General features: G+C 37.3%; 1 protein-coding gene across 1 annotated transcript; it reads right to left on the bottom strand.

The window, feature by feature from the left end:
• Positions 1-627: 627 nt before the first annotated feature.
• LOC145780555 (voltage-dependent calcium channel gamma-4 subunit-like) lies at positions 628-12,205 on the bottom strand. The gene is made up of 4 exons (XM_082592182.1): positions 12,123-12,205; positions 3,419-3,505; positions 1,682-1,825; positions 628-821 (listed from the first exon to the last, which is right to left on the bottom strand). The coding sequence occupies exons 2-4, from the start codon at positions 3,468-3,470 to the stop codon at positions 628-630; spliced, it is 390 nt and encodes a 129-aa protein (XP_082448308.1). The 5' UTR covers positions 3,471-3,505; positions 12,123-12,205.
• Positions 12,206-24,325: the final 12,120 nt, after the last annotated feature.

Genomic DNA, 24,325 nt, shown 5'->3' with positions numbered 1-24,325 from the left:
TGAGATTTTTATTTCACCGCATTATATCTTGTTTGGCTGAAGCATATTATAGAATAAAAAATACAGAAGGCTATGAAGATGGATTTTGCAGTTTAAACCATCCTGCTGCCTAGGCGACTGAAGGTTTCACACAGTTGATTAGTATTTTTCAAAAGCTGTTCATAGTTGTTAAAGCATGACACAGGCTAATCAACTAGCCTACTAACCAATATTATTGTTCAACAATTAAACAAATGTTTACAAACTATCTTACCCTATTGGTGGATACGGAGGTGGATCTAAATTTTGTCTGCAGTCAGTTTTTATGTCTGAATTGCTTTCAGTGTCAGATTCCATTTCTTTAGTTTCTTTGGTTACCTTGAAATTTAGGCTACTGTAGATTACAAACTAATTGTCACTTCCAGGATAATCGATGCAAACTGGGTCAATTGACTTATCCATTTATCAAAAGGCCTATATAACAAATTAGTTAGACCGCTAGGCTGAAATAAAAAAGAGAGTGGCCTAAGTAGACTATAGTGTAGGCCTAGATTATTTTACAAACTGAACTAATTCTGAACAAAACAGAGATGTTTTATTGAAATCTAGCCTGCATTGAAAAATAGCGTTGTAAAATGCAGATTAAAACTAATTAAACCACGCCAACTGTCTAACCTTTTTAACCACATCTTCAATCATCATTACCCCCAACATCTCGCTGAAGAAAAAAGCTCCTCCAGAAAAATAAAAAGACCAGCCATATTGGGCATCCAATGACTTGCGTTTTCCTAGTTTGTCATTGGTTGAAATATAGATAATAATTCCCAAGACATTACATAAGCCTGGGAAAAAAACGAGATGCTTATTAGTAAAGCTTTGCTATTGCTCACTCATTTCTTGGTTATTACTAGTCGGCTAAGAATCAGAACGAAATTGGTCATAAATTTTCAGGATTTTGAAATAAGAAAAGCTACTTTCTTTTAGTACCATAGGAGTCTCTTTGTTTGACGTTGTCAAATAATTTCTGCATTTCATAATTAGTTCTGCAAGCGAAATATCATTGCGGATGATAAAAGCGTTGAATCTAATTTATGTCTAATTCAAGAATATTGATTGCACATTATATCTGGAACCGATATAACATAACTAAAAAATAATTTCTAGCTCATTAAAACGAAGGTCAAACTAAAACTTTTTTTATAAATTGAGGGAGTGAAAAATCAATCATTCACTTCATTACATTTTGTTTTGTGCGCAGTCCCCTACCTGATAAGAATGTTGAAGCAACCTTACACAGTGAGCTAAATATCCACTAGCCATCAATAAAATCTTTGATTTCCAGTCCATAAGAGCACCGTAGACCGCTTTCAAAAGAAACTTTGGGAAATGGAAAAGTCGTAAAGATGTAGCCCATAGGCTACTAGTTCAAGATACCAAACGATAGCCCAAATTGTGTTTTTAAACGGCTTGCTCTAGTTGGCTTAATTTGTTTATTCGCGAAATTGCACTTCGTGTAGGTTAGCCTCTGGTTAGCCTACTCCACATTTTGCTTGGTTTTATTAGCTACGGTACTTCTTTGAAAACAATCAACATCTTTGTTGGTGATATTTTCTGCAATTGTGTGAACGTTTTCAATGGTTTGTAGATTACAAACGTCTGTGAAAACAAGTGTTTAAATAAAAAAAATTTTGACATAGCCTACCTGATAAAATTAATAGCACCCCTCCAAAAAGAGGCAGTTTTAATCTTTTAGAAAATAAACAGCAACTTGTGAGAAAAAATAGAATTCCGATTCCTTCCATCACGAGGCTTATAATTGGGAGAATACACCAACGTCGAAGAGAGGCTGGAATCAAAATAGATCAATTGTATGCAGTTGGCCTATATCTTAAACTGGGCTGTTAGTGCCATTTTCAAGTGTTAACGTCCATTTTACTGCATAGGATTGGTAAGAAAAGATTGGATAAGTATATACAATTTGTTATAGCCTCCGACATGTGACATAATTTATACAGGTTAGTTGTTAGTTACTTTACAATCCTTCATATTGACAACTCAACTAGGCTAAAATTTGTGAAACAAAACATCCACGCAAATCGCATTGAACAGCAGGCACAATCTGTAAAAAAAACGGAACTCTGATTGGTTAAATTGGTGAAGTTTCAGCATAGGGTACCTTTTGTAAAGTTGTTCTCGTTTTGTTTCCAGGAGCGAGTAAAACCATTAGATAATATGTAGTTCAAACAAAACTCATCTCATCTAAAAGTAATATTTTAATAACCAGCAAGAGCAAGTGTGATTAACTTTGTTATTATAGGCCTATCGTACTGTTTAAAACATGTAGCATACTTCCGACTCTCCGTTGTACATTTTATTTTCAGATTTAATTTATATCATAGAATTAGTCTAAGTTCTTCGGATGGATTGAGTTTGTATATCCTAGCTTTTCATGATGGCTGCAGCCTTTCCTGAACGCGTGCGGTCCCATCAGTGCTTTGCTGTCTTGCATTGTCCCAAAGTGGTTTTTGCTTCCATATTTTTCGCTTTAATTGGAATTATTGAGCCTATTAATAGATTCAAGTCGGTTGCCTACTTGTCGTAGAAGGCAGGAGACAGGCAGAGCTAGGAGACAAAATTCACTCGCTTGAGTCGCTTTCAACATCATGCACAAAAATAATTATTGAAAAAATTCACATAAAAATAAAATGTAGGCCTGAAATGCAGAAATATGATGCTATCACTCTTCTAGGTCGCTTGTGACCCTCATAATCAGCATCATAATCATCAAAGCCTTGGAGGGGGGTCATTCGGCCCGATGCTAATAAGAGCCGGGTCTCCCAAACAAAACATAAAAATAAAGCAATAAAATCTCCAACCAATACACAGTGTTTTTTGTTTTTTAGCCTCGTAAAAAAAATCCGGGACCCTAATATGACCCTGGGCTTAGACCTAAAAGCATCCCTTTGACTTCTCTTTGAACGCTACCGATTATCATCTGCCGGCCATCCTACGTCTGCTCATCTCAATGATATCAATCTCTTCTTCGTTGTTATCTCGCAATATTCCTTCATAGCTGTCTTTAAATCTTTTGGGGTCCACTTCGTTCTGACTACCGCAAAAAATGGTAAAGGTGATCCCATACTTGATTCAAGTGTCGTGTATGAGAAGATAAGGTTCTCATTGTCATTGTAGTAAGCCTTCGGCACTACGCAGAGTAGGGTGGCCACTGGCCAGTTCCATTTTCTCGGCCACCTTTCCTTCAGCAACTATGCCCACTCAACTTATTACACCCTAGGCAGAGGTGAGCGGTGTTTTCAACAACCAGCTGAAGCCGGGAGTCGAACCAGGTTTGCATAATTGGAAAGTCAACGCCATATCCGTTATTTCTCATTTTTGTTTGTGTATATTTTGTGGTAGGCTAATAGTGGCTAATACTTACTAATTAGATATAGAGAAGAGCTTGTAGTTTTCGATTCAAAGTCAGATTTCATGAAATCTAAAATTTTGCATTGATCTTGACAAATATCTGTAAAGACAAAAAGAAACCTATTTAACAGAAAATTACAGTTTCCCATGCTATGTCTGTCCTTGTTCCATTCAAGCTAAAAAAAAAAACGCTGATGTGGCTGCCATATGATATATTTCAGAATCAGACCATAAACTTAGGGAGGAGTGAAAAAATTTTTTTTTTCAAATTAATATGTACGGTACCAAAAGTGGCGTATGGACCTGAACCAACTTTTTAGATGGTTTGGGGACTGGGGTTCGTTCGTGCAACCTACACTCAGGTGACCCATGACCCCTAAAGGTCATCCGGAGGTCAAATTTCATACCTTGGAAACAGGTTAAGCTAGAATGTTGGTTCTTGGCTTAAAATGTTTAGAATGTCTATGTTTATATCTGCTCTAATGCAACGTTTTGTCTCTATTTCAACTATGTAAGCCAGAAATTGCCAATTTTCATGAAAAGCGTAGCATCCATCATGTTTGATTTTGAAATGGAACCTTTAGCAATAGAATATTGTAATAGTAACCATTATCCTCTTCCCTTTCTCCTTTGCTATTGTAGGCTAAGGTATGTGGTATGCTGAGTGTTCACTCCCTAGCCTACTGAATAGACCGCCAGTTCTCAACAGTAAGGTGTAGGTTACTGAGCTGATCACACCTAAATCCTTGTGAAAAGTAGCATCAGGCCTACACTTATCATTGCGATAATAAATCTAGTGCAAATCTAGTGTAAGGCGTAGCTTGACCATTTAAAAAAATGTAAAGACATTTTTAGTAGCCTATCAATGTAAGTTGACGGTGCAGTATGCAATGTCTTTTGCGATTTGCATTCCTTCTCAAATTTATTTCATTTTTGCTTTGCAATCTCTGTGAATAAATTATCTTTTCTTCCAAAATTGACATCAGTGATTGGGTTAAAGTCTTTGGGTTATATCTGTAACATTGTACCGTAATGTAGCCAGAGCGAACTCTCAGGCTATTTTTTTCGCGCTAAAGATTAGAAAGCAGTTTGCTACTTCAATCAAACCATAACAACGCGTCACGAATCTCATCAAACGTTTAAAGACGTTGCATAAGCTGGTGTTTCATGAAGCAACAAAACACTGTCAGGCTACGTCCGGAGTTTCATACAACACTTTTGAATTCGGTGACCGGAACATATGATTTTGAATGTTATTGGACCCTGCTGTTATCAGAAAGGTAGCGATTACCATGTAGGCAAAAAAGCCTAGATCCATTATTTAATTGTAGGCTACTGTTTTTCGGTAGGGAAGTAGGCTATTGTGGATCTGGAAAATTAAGCTTTCTCAGCGTAGGTTGGTTGGCGACGGCCAGCATCACAGAAGTTAAGCGTTCATAAAGTATCGTGGTGATTTGCAAGCCTAAATTTTGTCCTTGCTCCAACCTCAAGAACATTTGTGTTCTTGTATGTACTGTAGAAATGAGGATAGGTGGGAAGCAATGATTAGGTAACATCATTAACTATAGTAAAAAGATAAAAAGTACAATGGTAAAAAACTTAACATTCGTCGAGCGACAATAAATAAAACAGCATTGATATATTTTTGGTTATTGCGTGGATAAATGTTTTTAGCTTTACACTTGTAAAAGTAATGTTTTTGTTTTCAACGTGGTAGGCTATTCAGAAGAAATGCCAGATGCTCTTTCATCATGTAACTCCTTTGTATGTTGCGCAGAAAAAGGGTCCACTATTAGGAATGGGAATAGCCTATTCATTAGTGATAAGAGTAGGAGATGAGATTTGAAACATTTCAAAATAACTGGCTTACATAAGTAAACCTGAAATAATTTACAATCTGCAACTAATCCACGAGCTTTCAATAGATTTGAGATTTAGCGCATTTCCGCTTGAACATTCCACCCTCTCAAGGCTGCACCTTGACCTTAGATTTCACAATTACGCAACCCCCATTGCAACTTTGCAGAGTAGCAGCAAGTACCACTTTGATCATTTTATTCAAGTGAAACGAGGTCATTACTACTCGATTAGTAAATGATTGATATAAGTATGCACTAAAAATAGCTGAGAGTGAAATAAATAAATAATTTATCGTACTTTTTGTGCCTATTTCTAATTCAAGTTCACAAGAGAATAGTATGAAGCTTTTCTTGAGTTTTTATAATTCCACCAGCTAATTTTTTATTGCCTGAAACAGTTGGCCTCTTGTTTTGAAGCAACTTTAGGTTACACCTAGGTTCTCACCATGTGAATGAACAATGCTCACTTTACCTTAGTTGGAGGCACCGTCGTTCATTATTATGAAAGCCAAAAACGAAGTCACAATGACAAAGGGAGAGCTGCAAGTATTGATTTACAAAGTTAGAATATATGTTGCCCAGTTTGCTTTTCGAAAGACCGCCAGTAATTTGTAAGCAGTAGTTGTTGCCAATGGCAGTTACTGTAAATGATTTCTTCAAGTAAATGAATGGAGAAATTTACCCCAAGGCGATAACAATTTAGGCCTATCCCAAGGTAAATTTTACTCAGATTAAGCATCACTGCATTAGCCTAACACTTTTGCATAGCCTACCGCTACCGGTACATCTATTGATATCTTATGCTAAAGGTTTTGATTCAAGGTCTGTCCCTGCAATTGACTAGCCTACTCGAAGTCAATTGCGGTGTCATTTGTTCTTAATATTGTTGTCGTTCGTCCACTGAAAGCTTTGAAGAAACTAATTAATTGATCATCACTTACTCATCTTGATTATTATTACTCATGTAGTGTTTGTTTACGACTAACTTAGCCCTGTTGAAAGTATGATATATAGACAGACAGCATGGCAATCAAATTTAAAGTTAGTTTTGATTTGAGTAATAGATTAGGTCAGGGATCACAAACTCAATTCGCTTTTAAGGCTAAATGCAAACTCCTAATTGGCCAAAAGTAGCCAACTGTTTGTGTGCGGTGGCCAGCGAATATAGCTGTAACCTAAGGCGTGATGCCGAAGGCTAGGCATTTAATTTAATTACGAAAACTTGATGATTGTAGATTGGTAGATTTCTAGTCGATAAACTACTCACAGATCAGCCGTGTTTATTTATATTTCTGATCGTTTTAATAGTTCTTTTTTTGCGAAAGTCCCAAGTGGTGCGAAGATTGTATTTGGTTTTTGTGCCTCAGGGTTGCAGCAATCAAAGTGTAGTAGCCTATTGCTCAAAGCAAGCTGGTTATTTGCTCAACAAAGACATAGGCTATGTCAGATAAATGTTTTAATTGTCAAATTTAATGGTCAATTTTTGAATAAATAACTTCCAGAGCGGTATTCAACTGTTTGGTCAGACATTTATCCATTATTTTACACTACTTTAGCTAAAATACATTTATCGATTTTACCATATTATTTGCCAAAAAGTATAGTTATGGTAAAGAGACCGTCAGAACCTTAAGTTCAAGAAACATTTGCGCTACGTTTTAAAATATAACTTCAAATCAGTGGCCTAGCGAGACCATTTGTTTGGTGTTCATTGTAACTTTAAACATATAAACTACCTGTATGTAAAAAAAACAAACTAAAACAGTAGAGCTGACTCTGTTGAATCACACCCAGGGGGTCAAATAGACTAAATTTTGCTGAAAAAAAGTGAACACCTAAAAGTGGCCACGCTACACCACAGCTTCAAATTCTAAATTCACATCGGAAGTACCGGCACAACGTTTTCACATTTCCGCTGAAGTGGTTCTGCGGCATGAAGCGTCACGTCACGTATCTATGACGCGCCATGTCATCAGCAAGCCGACGCGCATCCGCAAATGCTTGTTGCTGCAACCTGGTTTGCACCGCCGCGTTGTTGTTGCCGGGTCATCATACTTATCATTGAATATATACACTATACAGGATATGCGATATATGCATTACGTCAAATCCGTCAATATGTCATGTTTGTTGTGATTAAGTGGGCGTAGGATGAGAACTACTTTCACATGCTTTTCCAGTTAAACCATTTCTTGCCAATGTTGGGTGCGTTGAAGATAACATACCGATAGTCAACAAGTACTGGATGAACATTACAGTGTCTCAAATTTAAATTGGTTAATTTTTTTGCTGATACATTGTGGCATGCTATTGCAGTAAGCATAGTTGGCTTATGTGTACGTTTTTATTTTACTTAGCAGCTCGTTTATTTATGTAAGTTGCAATAAATGATTGCACAAAACTGTGTTGCGCTGGTTCACTTCTTCAAAACTAAACGAAACCATTTTAAGGCAGTTAACATCTCTTGCTATCAATATTTTTTTACTACAGTTCACTTTGTAACTGCATACTGCACCTAAATGTGAGCGAGTGGCCTCTATACCTGTGCGTGCATGTTGGAAATTTTGTGTTTATGAACTTATGTTTGTAGCTACCTATTTCAGTGTTGTATTTGAAAACACCAATGAATTTCCGTTTAAAATCAATAAAAGTTGGACACAAACACATGTGAGAATTAAAAACGAAACAAAAATAAATTAATAGGAGTTTTTGTGATAATGTGATACATTTTGTGCTGGTGCTAGTGCTTGCCATCCAAGTGCATAACATTTTAAATAGCAGTCTCACCCTAAAAATTGTCAAACAATCTTAGCGATTGTTTGTCCCAACAACTGAATTTCTGATCACAACTTTTGTTGAGTTCTTCATCGAAAATAATTCCTGACTATAGACCAATGATTTAACGATTGAAAGCACACGACAAACTGAAAAAGGAAGAAACACATAGAATTTGATAAGCGGTTAGATTCAATAGAACGTCAGATGGCGGGAAAAAGGTTTAAAACTTCTGTCAACAGTGTCAGCATAAGACATTTGAAGTTATCAATTTTCTTAAGTTGTGTATGTTGAAATCTGTTGCCGTTACCGCTCAAGTACATGGGAATTGGGAATGCAGGCGCGAAAGTAACGATTTGACTTTGTTACTTCCACTTTCTACTTATTGAGGTAAAAGCTAATGTTGTTTTGATATGTAAATATGATGCAATACTTGCTGAACCTTACAAGGCGTGAAAGCAGCTTTTTTTCTTTTCCGGTTCGCTATTTTATGTACGTTTCAAAAGATGTCCGCTGTCCATTTGTATTTGCAATATCTGTTGCTACTTTGATGTTGTGGTGGACCACATGAAAAGTGTGTGGAAACGGAAGCAATTGCTGAAATAACTGCTCATAAATCCTTGGCTGAAACCACGCTTATTCTGATTGCTGGGTGGTTTGCAATGCAAATATTAATCAATGGGATGACTGCTGATATTTTGTGGGATTAGAAAAAAGTTTATCACTTAAAGCATAGGTGATTATTTTCACTGTTAATTGGGAAATTTATGAAGCAAAGTTACTGATTGTGCAGGAACAAGAAAGAAAGTGATCTGGCAACCACACTTTAAAAGTTCGTTGTGAAGGAAAGGGTAGTTTTGACTTTATAAATAGACTGACAGAACCGCAGATAGATTAAGAAACATGATATAAGACGTTGTTTATCAATATCTTTAGCACTTTTGTCTTAGCGGCAAGGCACAAGGACTCTGGGAAGATGACTTATTTAAAATTCTGGCTTAAAGCCACGGCTTTTGTATCTGTTGAATTTTAGAACAGCTGCATGAACCCAACGAAAACCATGAACATAGCGCAAAGTGCGAGAAGCTTTCACAATAGCGCGATACACATAAAGTAACGTTAAAATAACGTCCGGATTTGCATTGCAGAGGTGACCTCAGAATGCTACAAAAATTTTCATCAGCATTGATTGGTGAACATCGGAAATGCATGACTTGAGAAAAAAAAACTTTCATTCCATGTTTATTGCGTGATGGATGTGGGTTGTTTTGTCAAAAAGTTTGACAAAAACAAACGTGTCACGAAACCTTAAACGTTTTATCGATGAAGCATGACGTAGTTTCCGTGTATAGCGTCGCAAGGAATAAAAATGACATTGGTTCCAAACAAAGGGAATTTATCATGTCATCTAGCTTTCACAAGTTACCTCCTTATTGCAGAGTGTGTGTTTGGTCGAATGAGGTTTGAATGGGTTATTCATAAGCTTATTTAGTCGTAGTTGGTACACAGTTGATAGGAATAAAGGTCGCTAAGGTTGACAAAACTGGTAGATTATGCAAGCTAGGCGAGATTTCACATATTTGTAGATCGATATCCGTTTAACTTATAAAGCTATGACTAAACACGCAGTCAACAATCTATTAACTGTTACTTTATGTGTGATCAATGTTGCATGTTGCTGTTTTCTTAGGTTGGCAAAAATGACTAAATATATTGTAACAAATGTTATTTTCAAAACATTGTTCCGTACGATGGCATTTAAAACAACAGTGTTCAAATAGTATAGCTTACGAAGTGAAATCAGCGGCTGTATCTGTTTTAATGTTTGTTCAAACAAAAAGATTAAATATCATGGTACAAGGTTGCTTACTCGCCAAGTTCAAACCCTAGCCTACAAGTCAGTTGCTTTATACATTAATTCAACGTCTGCAGACGCTAAATCAATGAAAAAAAGGACTCGCTTACCGGCTGAGGTAGTATTTTTTGTTTGGCCGGGCTTAGTTAAAGTCAGAGAAAACCGGAACTCAATCCGGACGGAACTCAATTTTATGTTCCACATGCTCGCATAAAATTATTCTCCACCCACGGCTTAATGTAAACTCCAGCAAACCAGAACTCAACCTATAGGTTTTGAAACTGTAACTAGTACTTTTCGTTCTGACATTCATGTTAGCAAAACTGTTGTAAATATTAGTTCAAAAGGATTAAGCTTGGTGTTGAGACTTCCAGTCTCAATACTAGTCTAAAGACATTGGATTTGTGACTGACCAGCTCTCAGTGATCATGTTCGTATATCTATAATTCTATAGCATAGCCTATGCCAATACAATACAAGTAGGTATTGAAAGTGAGCACTGGTTGAGTATACAGGATGAAACGCAGGGTTGTTTATATGTAGTGAAAAGTTTAAGTTCATGATAAAACAAACAGTCAAAGCATGGCACAGAACTGAAAACATAGCATTGTGATATCCTCCAATGCGATTTGGCTGTGCATGTATTCGGCGCGTGTTTATCTGATGATCACAGCGTGGAAATAACAAAATGCAAAGGTTTTCATAGTTTTTAAGTTTTCAAATAGGACCAACCTTGTAACTATTCCTATTAATTAACTACTCATCATCATCATCATTACTGTATTTCTGTAATTTCAGCCATTTCTGAAATTAACTACTGTATTTCATCAATGTAAATCAACAGTGGATGGAAACCATGGCATAAAGCTGTAAAGCTTTATGCTATTCCGGAGTAAAGCTGAGCCCATGTTGCGAAAAAAAGTTCAGATCTTTAAGCAAACTTCAGGCTTAGTATTTGATGAATTCTTTCAATCCTTTTGCATGTTGCAGTTTAAGAAATTCGGAAAGGGTTTACAAACTGCCTCCTTCGAAAGCTTGAAAGTTGCTCGTGGTCGTAGCCTATAGCCTAAGCACCATCAGAATGCAGTATGGAGGTTATAGCTTTATGTCATAAGTTTTGGCCTACTTTAGACAATTTACTCACTTTTTTAGTGAAAGTATTTTTGTAACTCGGCTGACGTATCCAGTGCTGTATTCGAGGGTATACGGCGATATACGCAGTATACTCTTTGCTTTTTCGAGCAACTATACTAGTATACTCTCTGGTTTTCCAAGGAGAGTGCCAATGCTATTCTTACTAATTCTTGACAACTACTAACTACTGTAACTACTTAACCATTGAGGACCAATGGTACACGGGTGTACCATGAACTTAATTCCGTACCGAGGTACAAAAAAATTTTGTACCTCTCGTCCAATTTTGATGTTGATAATAATTTATGTTATGGTAGAATAAAGATTAGTATTTTGCAAGTTGTGTATTATTTATCATTTTGGAAAATCTGACAGTAGGCCTATCCTATCCCCCTGCTTTTTTTACGAATACAGCACTGGACGTATCCCAGCTTACTTTTAACAAGTTGGCATGAACTAATTCGTAAAGTAGAAGACTCAGTGTGTGCTATTGCAGGTCTAACAAAGATACTCTACCAAGTCTATCTGCAATTTGAGGCTGCAATTTATAAACTTCTTCATTTAGGTGAATTGTTGAAGTTGAGAACGTTCAATCAAGCTGATTTGCTTCAAGACGTTGTAGCATACAATTTTTGTACTAATGTCGTGCTGTTTGCTACTCAAACCTTCACTAAATTAAAGTATGAAATATTGCTCTCCATCATATTCTGAAACCGCGTTGCCTACCCTGCAGCAGCAAAAGCAACCGCTTAACCCTGTCTTCCGTTCAATTTCACCTTATTTCGGTACATCAAAGCTGAAGCAGCTATACCTCACAACAGAGATCTACTTCACCGAGCCGTAAATGGTAGAAGCGAGAAAATGTGAAAGTTTCTAAAAAAAAATCGAGACGGAATTAAGGCACAAGGTAAAAATGATTTATCACGACCGCAGCATATTCCGTAGTGTATAAAAACCAAAAAAATTGTGAAGCCACTCTAATAAAAAATATCTCTCTGATATCATCGTTGGTTAAAAGGCCATGCCAGATTTATGAGAAAGGCGAATCTACAGTACGTGACAGCCATGGTTAGGCCTATATTTTAATGCATTACCTTCGTCGCAGCATATCTCCCATAATCCTGAATACGATCTGACTTCTTTTTGAAGGGTGTCGATTTGATTTGTAGAAGTTCTTCCATCCGATTTGCTCGCAGAATACGTGTTTATTGTCCACGACGTTCTTTGATTTAACCAATTCCTCCCAAACAAAGCGCATATCAGCAACACAAAGGTGGAGAGAGATCCAATGGTTATTCCTATTGTCTAAGAGAAAATTAATTATTTTTGACTTCGTCAAGCTTTCTTAGAATCAGGGGTGTAGTCAGGGGAGGGGGAGCAAAGAGAGCAATTACTCCCCCCTCGAAATATTTTTACTTAAAATTTACACTCTGTTACAACATCATTTGACAAATTTTTAGTATTGATTTAGGCTAAAAGTATCTTCAGAATGAGCAATTTTAAGCTATTTTTTCAAAAATTCTGGGGAATGTTCCCCAGACCTCCCTGTGGGTGCTCGTGACTCGCTGCCGGGCTCATTCACATGTACAAAAATACTTGTTTGCCCCCCGAGAAAAATTTTGTTGGCTACCCCCTTGGTTAGAATAATTTGTAATATTGCAATTTGGTTAAATGCAAAAGGCGTCGAAAACTTAAAAATTTGCTACAATTTTCTCAACGTGTAGATTGTAAAAATGCAATATTTACTCATGTGATACTTTTTTAACATTGGAATTAATCTTTACACAACATAAAGGTTAATAATATACGTGAAAGCAAAGCAAAAAGATTTATAGTAAGACGTTTTTCACATTCCTTCAATAGACAATCTGCCTTCTGCAAGAGAGTCTTCAGCTAAATAGCAATTCACTCAGCGATTCAATCTTTTTTTACATTCATTCAACGTCTGCAGACCATGAATCAATGCAAAAAGAAACTGATTGGTTAGCTGGGAATGTAAACACTCTCATAAATTATTTGCATCAGTCTGAAACAAGTCATAAAAGTTCACTCGTTTTTTTTTGCTTCTTTACAACTTTGAAATGTGTTTTTCACTTACCCGAGTAAATATTAGTCTTTTTGTTTTTTTCAGCATCTTTTCCAAGAATCTTCCAATGCAGCTCATACTATCTTTAATATTTGAGTTGAAGTTTTTAACAGCTTTTTTGCATATTAAAGTTTCAGCCAGAGTATTAAAACAATCCTTGTTCGTAAAATACTGAAACTGTTTTGAAAGCTGCTTTTATTTAATCCATATTATGGTATGTGTGATGGCGAAATGTAAAAAATACACAACAGCGAACGTAAACGGTCACGGTGTTAGACAGGGCTTAGCTTCCTCTCGTACAGTCAGCTTTAAAATTTTGCTTGCTATATCACTCCATCAGAGATTTCATTGCACATTTAAAAAAACTTTTTTTGTTTTATGTATGCATATTGCACATATGTGTATCGCTGTTTAAAATCATTTACATGGTATTCCTAGAAAGTTATAAACATTTAGTCTGTTTGTATTGGAAGTAATTGTTAGTCAAAGTTAGGTCAGAACTAGTTGCCGAAGTTCAAAACATTTAGTCATACATGAACAAACTCAGCTACGATTCGACATATCAAACCTTATGAAGCGTAACCTAACCTTGCCAGTCAGATATAACTTTGTGCACTGAACAAAGGCTTCTAGTTCAAATGCACCAGCTGAAGCAGCTCGAAAACACAACACTCTTAGTTTTTTCAGCCAATATGGTTCAGCGAAAAAGTCATTGCAATAGTCTCAAGAGAGGTAGGCTACTCAAAGTATCATTGATCAGTTGTCAATTACAAAGAAAATACCAACTTTGCAAATGAGGTTTTATTATTGTCTACTTTGTAAAATATAGATCCAATCGAAAAATCGTAATTTCGCTTTGTTGCAAGCTACAGCATCTTTTAATGGAGAAAAGGCTCTGTTTAATTTTTATCACACATATATCGTAACTTAACCACCAGCTAACGTTATCTTCTCATAAACAAATCTGTTTTACAAAATTTTCTTTTTGCTTTTTTATTGAGAAAAAATAGACTTTACTGACAAGCAGGATTGGACTGATGCAGCCAAAAATTATATGGCTTCCCATGACTTTGGCTCAGTACTTTTAGTTGACCTTTATCAGTACAGTGCTGACATTTTTATTTAAGTTGACTTCAAATTTTTAGGATCCTTTTTGTGTTATAGATGTTAGCCATAGCGATCAGTGGCTTAGTGCGACCATTGTTTTAGGTGATCACTTTTTCAGTAAACTTTAATTCAATAAACTTTCACACTCTACTTGTGGTTGAAAAACAAACAGTGCAGCTGACTGGGTTGAACCGCGCCCAGGGATTTTTTAAATACAGATAGACTAAAATTTAATAAAAAAGCATACGCCTAAACACATGGTCGCTCTGCGCCCACTGACAGCGACGTATAAAGGTCGCCATAAGGCTGATTGGTGTTGATTGCTATTAATGAATTAATTGCTAATTGTGTAAAGGTCGCCATGATGCATTGTGACGTTAAATAACGAAGGACAACTTTATAGTCTTAACAGTTCCGGACTCATGTTGTCAACTTCCTCGATCCTTGTCATCACTTAACCTAACTGCGAAACGTTAATATTATGATAACAAACAGTTACACATCTCTCACATGAAAGAAGAATAGTTGTTCCCATTAAATGTACCGTAGCCTAACACGCGGCGTAACGTATACAGTATATCTTGTAGAAATAGCAGAGCTCTAGAGTCGGAGAGATTTTGGCGTGTCCGGAGTCGGCCAGATATACACCGAAAAGTCAGAGTCGTGTACTTTCGCCTGACTCCACAGTCTTGAAAAATAGTGTAATTTGTCAAATATAGGCTACTGCAGATCAGAAGAAAAAACTATGAGCAATTGAAAATTAGCTTTATAATCATTCCAACTGGACGTTTGCTTGAACTACACAGTTAAAATATTTGTCTAGTGAAAATTCTCACTTCAAAAAGCCTGATGACATACTAGTTCCAACATACTCAGTCATAGCCTACTGAACTTCGAGAAATAATTGCAGATGGCTTGCAAGTTACTTGTAAATAAATTCTAAAGATTTTAGTACAGATAAACTTTGATATTAGTTGATGATTTATGTTGGCTACCAGTGACAACAAGTTGCAGTACATATTTGGTGGCAGGGGTAACCTTCCTTTGTAAAAACGAACTTTTCGGTGTAGATACTTGCTTGAGGAGAATGGATATTGGTATCGGTGAAGATGAAGATTAGGAAGATGTAAATGTAAATGAAGATGCAAATGTAAATGAAGATGTAAATAGTCATATTAAGATCAAGTGCCAACACTAACTAAACAACATATTCCAAAACGTAGCGTAATTTTATGATTGTGCCAAGGAGCAAACATAACCACAAAGGGCCCCCTGGCCATATTTTAGATGCCATTGTCTTATTGTGATCTCAAATGTATGAAATTAAGTTCATGTTTTGCATTTTGCTTCCCGAAAGGAAATCGTCTCTTATTTGACCAGCTACACCTTCGCATGCCAATTGCTTTTCTACAGTTTCACAACAAAATTTACTGTAACAAGACAACACTTTTTGAGTTGCTGCTGGTTTTAAACGAAGTCAACCGCTTTTAAATTAACCCGTTGTATGTGCACAAGAATGGATACTGTTACCAAACCGAGCTCTGTCTACAAACCTTCACAACCAGCAAGCTGAAAACAATAATAAACAACCTTGAAAACGAGTTGAAGCACATTGTATTAGATACTTTTATTTGTTGTTGGCACGGTTAGTTGCCTATTACATTGCAAAGACGTAGCCCACACATAAAAAAAAAACAGCAAAAGAATAGCTACTATAGAGCTAGATAGAGTTTCCAGACTGCCCACACATTGCCTATAGCATAGGCCTATGAGCAAATGAAACTGACAGATGAATCGAAATATCTAATCTAAAGAGAAGGTTTATAGAGACTTTCGCAAAATTTTCATTACCGTACTTCATGTTATACAGTACGTTGCAGGTATCAAACGAAAAAATGGTTATGAGGGTATAAAAAGTAAGTTGTTAGATCTGGTTATGCGCTTGCATCTGACGTGCTTGCGTGCAAGATAGAAAGTTAAAAATAATCAAAAAGTCATTGCCAAGAATGATGATCAATGTGCTATGGTGGTGGATGTATGTTTGTTTCGCGTTGTAAGTTTGCGGCAGTCTGTCGGTAACAATTTCACAGTTGTTCATTTTATGAATACTCCAAGCAAGAACCTACGTCAGAGCCTCAAAGGTGATGGTGAATCAGCGACCTTGAAGTTAAAATTAGTTTTTAGTTTTGACAACGATTGACGTTTTTTAGTCTACGATAAGTTTTCAAATGATTCTATTCATTTGGTTAGTGTCTATTGCAACAACATAGCCTATACCAGTAGTTCTCAAACTGTGCGTCGCGACGCCCTGGTGCGTCGTTTCACTTTTCCAAGGGCGTCGCAGAATAGTTCCGTTTCTTGGCTGAACTCAGTTTAAGATTATAAAAATGAGGTTAACCCTTTGAGGACCGCTGGGACACATGTGTACCTTGCACTTAGCCGATTACACCGCAATTAACTAAAAAAATTGCCACTGCTGATACCCCAACGTAGTATTGGATGTTTATCCTTCAAAAAAAAATTGAAAACTCTGAATCATTTGTCTTGGTGTTATTTCAGTTTGAAAACAGTGAAGAGTTGAAGTTGTAAGTGCGTTTTTTTCTCTTCAAATTTGCAAAGCATATTTATTTACATTTGTTCAAGCTCGAGTCGAAATTTGCAAAATACTTCCCGAAAAAATTTTCAAAGTACGAATGGATTCGTGATCCTTTCGTAATAGGAAATCCGGCAAATTTTTGAATTCAATGAATGACGACTATCCAGGTTTGGTGAAAGAAAGCACTGCGAATTATTATCCCATTCGCTACGTCGTATTTATGTGAAGCAAAATTTTCTGTCTTGGCGGTGATAAAACCAAATATCGATCACGAATATATAATGAAAGAGAAATGCGGGTGGCAATTTCAAAAGTTCTCCCAAGATTCAATAAACTTTGTGAAAACAAACAAGCCCACACGTCACATTAAATAATATGCATTGCTTTTTATTGTTGTATCAATAAACAAAAGTTTAATCATAAGTTTCTTCATTTACTTTTATTTGCTGGTGCGTCGCAAATCCAAAAATTTTTTTCAGAGGCGTCGCAACAAAAAAAAGTTTGAGAACCACTGGCCTATACAATTGTACGTGAGCAACAAAACACTAGAGTCCGCTGTTCTCATCCGTTGTGTCCAGCTTGGCACAGCAACGTCCTCTGGAGCAACGTCATACCGACGTCATAAGCGTCGTTCAGACACTCTCACCATTTGGCGACTATAAGCTGATATTTTCCACCAACTGCAAAATATTCTCTTCTCAAACTGATATTATGATAATACTGTAATGCGGCAAATTTCAGCACGATGTAAGAAGGCGCATTAATCAACGAAGTTGAAATTGCTTTTAACGACATTGTGCAGGTACTCTTTCGTGAAAATTTTATCTTCTTTATGTACGCCGCACTAATCCACTATGCAGCGTATTATCATCATTAAGTTCCTTCCTCTCGTCGAGGGTTGGAGGCAATGAGGAGCCAAGTTTCTCTGTTGTGAGATTTTTCTACTGCAGTTTTGTAATTAAGTCCTAACCAGTGCAATAGACGCTAACTAAATGCGTATACAGCCAGGTTAATAACTAAAACTTTTGTTATTTCAGCCAACATGAAAGTACAAAATGTTTTAACGATAGGCACAGCTCTTGTAGAAAATTTACTGTTTTCCGGAATTTTACTGGGATGGCCTTCCTTTCAATACGTTTTATTAAAGGAAGGATACTTTGAGTATCTATGCAATCCTGAAGACATCGGACGAAATTCAAGTCACACTCACGACACAGACCACATGAACAGTTCCCTTTTCAACTCTTGCATGGCTCGAGATGAAAGATTGAATCTAGCTTTTGCAATAGCAACAAGCAGTCCTTTTCTATTCTCTTTATTCTCTGGAATATTGTTGGACAAATTAGGTACCTGGATGTATCGCTGCATGGGAACATGTCTATTGACGACAGCATTCTTCGCCATGTCATTGTCTTCAATTGATACATCTTGGCTCATTTTTCCGTTTCTAATGATGATTGGCATTGCCGGAAGTACTCTTGCAATTAGCAATGTGCAAGTCGCCAACTTGGCAGGGCCATTTAAAGGGCTTGTTGTAAGCCTGTTGAATGGTAGTTTTTTAGCTGCCGCTGTTGTGTTTATGATAGTCAAAGCGGTATACCTTGCGGGGCTAAAAATTAGCTGGATTTTGTTAATTCTAGCTTTTTTGTCTATCATTTCCTGGTTCCGAACTTTTTTGTTGATGCCAAAAAAATATCTTTCTTTGTCTTCTTCTCCTCGGTACGGCTGGAAAGAATGGACGTGTTACAGAGAATCGAAAAATAAGTCTGGATATGGCGCTGCATCAACTGCAGTTGAAGATGAATCAGCAAATTTGACAAAAGAGCAAAAAGAAGACCCTGATGTTTCTTCCCAGGAGGTTGAAATTGCCAATCAATTCGGAAATGATGCAAAAACGTTCAAACTGTGCATTTGTTCTCCAATTTACTGGACAAATTTGCTTACGTTCACTGTAGGCCACACAAGATTGACATTTTACTACGGTGCTTTTGTGAATTGGATTGAATGCTTTGAAGAAAGTGAGAGCATCAGTTTTTATATAAACATATTTGCAATGACATTGCTTGTTGGTGTTCTACTTTCCCCAGTTTGTGGCTTAATTTTTGATGGAGTTGTCAAACTTTGCAAGCGTAACACTCCAAGCCCTAGGTTGAGATTTTTGCAAGCATCTCTGATTTCAATGTTTATAACAAGTTCGTTGCTTACCCTTCTTTCAGTAACCGTAATAATTTCTAGTGTGTATTCTTCTATCGCTTTCCTTTTGCTAACTAGCTTATTTTTATACGCTGGACACTGGACATTCTTGGCTTTGATTTTTCCTACAAAGTATTATGGTAAGTTGCTCGGAATAACTCAAGGTTTTGCGGGCACAGGAGCTTTACTCCAATTTTTTCTATTTAGTTTTGCTGTGAAGTTTGATCCTAATTTTACGTTGATTAATTATGGATTTTTGGGTTTGTCAGTGTTAACATTTGTACATCCACTAATTTTGTTTTTGAAAATTTATAGAATTCGAGCTCGATAGCAAAACAAAGTTAGCTTACACTCTACCCGAATTAGCCAATCTTACCTACATCAGTAGGCTACTCAATAGTACTTTGCAGTACTTTATCCGCCTCGCTATCTCAATTGGTTAAGCCCCAGACCTCATAAACGAAAAAACTTTCAAGATCAAGCGGCACTGGTTTGGCTCTTTGGGTGTGCGCTTGAGCAACGCATTCCAAAGACAGCTCTATGCAGCAGCATGTAGTTGATGGATTAATTCACAACTAACAACAAGCAGAAACTTTACTTTGTCAATCTCGGGGATCGGGCCTGCGTTTGTGGTTCAAAGCCTCCACAAGTATGCGAAACCGTCAGGACTAGGCTTTGAAAGAATCTTGCTCAGTCCGAGAACAAAGTTTCTCGCATTAAAAGTGCGGTTATTGTTAGTTCATAAATTTTACGATAAAATGTTTATCTTGTTTGATACCTGCTAGTTTGGATAAATTTTAACTCCATCAATTGTCCTAAGACAGTACTACAAATGTAGTTCAATAATTTTTGTTTGTTTCAACGCAACATTGTTTTTCTCGATTTCGTTTCGTTTTGAATTATATTTTCCTTGTGGAGTTTGCTTCACTTTTATGATATAAATTGTTTCTAGCCTGTATTACGATAAAACAACTTATCGTTTGATGGATCGTATTCAACAAAACGACAGTTTGTCGTTTTGTAAATTGCCGTAGTGGACTGCCCTTGTAGCCTATGATTATTACTGCTTTGAGACATTAAATAAAGTTCACGTATTGACGCAGGTCAATTGTGTTTTGCTTTTGTGGACAACTAGGCCATACGGGCAGAAAAAAAGAAAGAAAAGAGTAGGCTAGGTTGATACATTCTAGTAGGCGATCCAGCAAATTAAAATAATAGTGCTGATATCAGCGGCTGATCTAAAATGTCAAGCCTTGAGACACAACAACGAAATTAAGCAGGCATCAAAAACTTTATCTTTACATGGAAAGCGAAACTGCCTTTATCCTGTACACATATACATTCAATCTAGTCAGAGGTTCCCACATGGAAATCATGACTCCCAGGAAGAAAGTTTCGAAGTTGTAGGAGTGTTAAAAGTGTCAGTTGTTGCTTACCCTCTGCCCACATGTCTTCAGATAGGTCATTCATCGCTGAAATATCGCACACCGTGATACAATCACGTGGTTTAAATGGTCATTTCCTGAGTAGGCTACAGCTTGCCATTTTACTGCGCATTTAACACAACCCCAATTCTATAGGCCTATCAATGCAACACAGATGTGGGCTACATTGTCACAAGTCTACTTAAGGGCTACTACTATAGCTGCGATAAGAGACCCGAAGTTATTATGATCCTGGGGCCTACAGAAGACAGTAACACCACACTGAACCTATGACGTTTGCAGTCAACATATAACCTTAATACGACGGTTTTGACTTCCACCTCTTCTCAGCACGTCATATGATCTTTGAACAGCCACTAAAATCGGTGGTGGAAGCAGTGTATTCTATTTTTTTTTATTCGAGTGGATGAGTGATGAAGTAGACGCTGATGTCGTTTGACCTCTGCTGTGGTTTTTCAATGTTTTTTGAGAATGAAAAGTTAAACAAGGATCTTTTATTCAGTATGCGACCGAACGATTGACAAAATTTATGTGAGATTTTAATTGCAGGTCAACTTCAATTGGCTTTCTCAAAAAATTTCCAACAACCAGAGATGTACGTACACGCCGCAAATTCTACGCCGTAGACTTGCGGCATAGACTTTTTGTTTACGCTAACGGCAACATTTTTTGGATAGTATGCGCTTGAGGCTACGCCGTAAAGTTTTCGCGGGTTTTTAGCGCATAGCTTCAACGCATACTTTCTAATGTATTTTTTTCGCTACAACACGCCAATACCTTCCAGCGCTGCAGTTGAAAGAATGTTTTCAATGGGCAAAGACATATTGAAACCAAAACACAGCAAAATGTCAGATGAACACTTTCAGATGCTTGTGTTTCTTCGTGGATATTCAAAATAAAACTTGTTTGTTTCGAGTGGTTTATACCGTGTGAATGTTTGGCACCTAGCAAACAAAATGAGTTCACGCTTGTGTATATGCGCTGACGCCGCCAACTTTTTTTTACAAGTTAGGCCTACGTTGACGCATACGCGTATGATTTTTCGAACGTTTGCGTTTACGCTGACGGCGTCAATATTTTTTGTATGCGCGTACATCACTGCCAACAACCAGATAAAATGTTTCTTTTTACATGAATTCAGCGTCTGCAGACGTTGACTCAATGTAGCCTAAGAAGGCTGATTTTGCAAGCTGGGATAGTAGGATGCATAACACAGTGTTCCGGACAATTGATCGTTCACCAAATCAAACGTTACATAGAACCGTTCAGGTCTACTGAATCTTGGCGTCTGACGTAATGGTCGGGCAGCAGTGGCCGAGTGGTTAGCGCGTTGGGCTCGCAGTCTAGAGCCTGCATGTTCGACTCCAGCCACCCGCACTTGCTGTTGTTTCTCTGGGCAAGAAACTTTACGATAATTGCCTCTACCCAGTGATCGATTTCGAGTAATGGGTAGTACCAAATTTAAGTCATAAATAGAGTAGACAACCGGAAACAGACATTGCCGTCGGCTGCAGCGTGGGTCAGGTGTAGGTCGGAAGGCGTACACCGATGCATAGCGCTCAAGTCCGCTTTCCCGCAATGCAGGATAAAGATAAACAAACAAACAAACAAATATTGCTAGAAATAAGCAAAGATTGCATCACCTCTGGTCACACCTGTTGAAACATTGCAATTACATCATAGTTAAATCTTGAATTACGAGATATGGTGTAGGCTAACCCAAAGCCAACAGGTTCTTGAATGGCTTCATAATGCTTATCATTATTAAGTCACAGTGTGAAAGTTATGTGGTTTGAAATATCTCAGTCAGTTCCGTCATTCTTAAAATTGTTGCTTGAAGAGTGGTCGAATATTTAACTGTTTGCTTAGTGCTTGCCAGCTGGACGAAATTTCCGTCTTTATCTCAGTAATTTGTATTGTAGTGACAAGTTTTAGTGGCGTACGGTGTTGCGTCGCAATTTCGACAGCCAGTGGCTATTTTTTACAGAAATACAATTCTCGAATAGACGTTTTCAGAAGAGTGTTTCTTTCGGTCATTAGCCTACATTTTCTACAGACGAACGGATCCGGAAATCTTATGTTACAATTTTCCCACGAAGAGATTATGGTTTACCGTTAATAGACCTTTTGCATAACAAACCAACAGAGCGTGACGTTGGAGTCGTGAACGACTAGCCGCTGTTTGCAATGCTGTGCGATAGGATTAGTGGCGTAGTTTGCAGGCGAATAAATTGTTTAACGTTTGCTTGAGCTGTTGTTTTGTGGTCTTTACAGGCGTGTATCAGTGTTTCAGTATAATTTTGCAGAAAATAAAAACTCTTTTAAGTTGTAAACTTAGGCTACAGAAGTGTTAACCTTCGACCAGTTCTTTATTGTATTGGAAGCGATCTTGCCCGCCAAAGATAGGAAGAATTTCCTGTATTATAAAGCTTTAAAAGCTAAGCATGCAAATCAAAATGTTGATGCAGAACTTGATGACGATGCTACTTTCGAAATACCTCGAAATGATACAGAAGCACTGCAACAAGGCTACTAGCTACATAGACTTGCGGTGAAAGATGAATTTTTCTTGGTGTTGATGAAGCTTCGCCTGGGTTTGTTTTATACAGACTTAGGCACAAGGTTTGGTATTAGTTCTGGATTCGTACTGTACACCGTATTTTTCATTCATGAATGCATCTCATGTATTTAAGATTGCTTAGTTTGAACATATTCCCTCATCGTGATGTTATCATAGCAGCCATGAAGCCAGACTTCAAAAAGGACTACTCAAGCACCATGATCATCATCGACTGCACTGAAGTACGTCTCGAAACACCATCCTCACTTCACCGTCAGTCGCAAACGTACTCAAACTATAAAAGTACGAACACTGCAAAGGCATTAAATTAGTGGAAGTTGATCCAAGAAATGGGGGTATTATGTTTGTATCTCAGTTGTAGCCTACACTGGTACACTGGTAATGTGAGTGACAAAGAAATATGTCAGAGGAGTGGATTTTTCACCTTTTGAAGCAGAAAATAGCAGCTAATGAACTGCACTTCAATGATGCTGTTATGGCCGAAAAAGGGTTTCTTATAGAAAAAGATTTAGCCTACATGGTATTGGTCTACATTTGAATATCTCACCGTTCCTAGATAGGCCTCAAATGAGTGAAGACGAAGTGTTGAATACACGAAGTATTGCACGCCATCGCATTCATGTAGAGAGTGGGCCATAAAAAAAATTCGTCAATTTCACATCTTCGACAGGAAAATACCAGTGACTATGCTTGGCATCACCAATGAAGTGTGGTTGGTTTGTTGCATATGTTATGCAGAATGAAAATAAAATGTTGCAAGACAAAGTACCACTAACGTGATCCATAATTTCCGGTCAAAATGCACACGCTCCACAATGGCCGTCTTAAATTGCCTTTCCTAGTCTGTTAGCCAACACTATGATTAAAACGAACAAGAACTGAAGTGTACCGATAACCTACAACAATTCATAAACACAAATAGGCTAATTTACTTTCACCTGCCAGCAACCTCACGCTTGTTTGCAATAACAAGAAACGCCTTCATAAACCGTAGAAAACAAGCGATTCTTAACTCTTGGACTCCGCGTAACTCAAACGTCACGCTCTGGTGATTTTGAATGTGCAAAAGGTCTATTGTGACCACACAGTGAACCCAGAACTTAATTAATTTTTTTAACGGTTCACTGAACGAAATAGCATCGCTGCAAAACTTTGAATACAAGCAAAGCTGTAAGTTTGCAAGAAAAAATATGCAGTTAATCAAGCATGTGGCATCAAATAGTTTCATAATGTGTAAAGATGGAGCAACAAGGTTTCCCTAATGGATTCTCATTTCACTGTCATCGGCA

This window comes from Aplidium turbinatum, chromosome 12 (assembly GCF_918807975.1).
Source record: "Aplidium turbinatum chromosome 12, kaAplTurb1.1, whole genome shotgun sequence".
Lineage (NCBI taxonomy): Eukaryota > Metazoa > Chordata > Ascidiacea > Aplousobranchia > Polyclinidae > Aplidium > Aplidium turbinatum.
This window is presented reverse-complemented; position numbering and strand designations above follow the sequence as displayed.

Excerpts from the sequence above, each read along its gene's own strand:
- LOC145780555 (XM_082592182.1), bottom strand. The coding sequence starts at position 3,470 with ATGAAATCTGACTTTGAATCGAAAACTACAAGCTCTTCTCTATATCTA. Across the intron at positions 1,826-3,418 it reads CTCTTCTCTATATCTAATTA|CCTCTCTTCGACGTTGGTGT; the intron begins GTAAGTATTAGC and ends TTTTGATTCCAG. Across the intron at positions 822-1,681 it reads GGTGCTATTAATTTTATCAG|GCTTATGTAATGTCTTGGGA; the intron begins GTAGGCTATGTC and ends TTTTTTTCCCAG.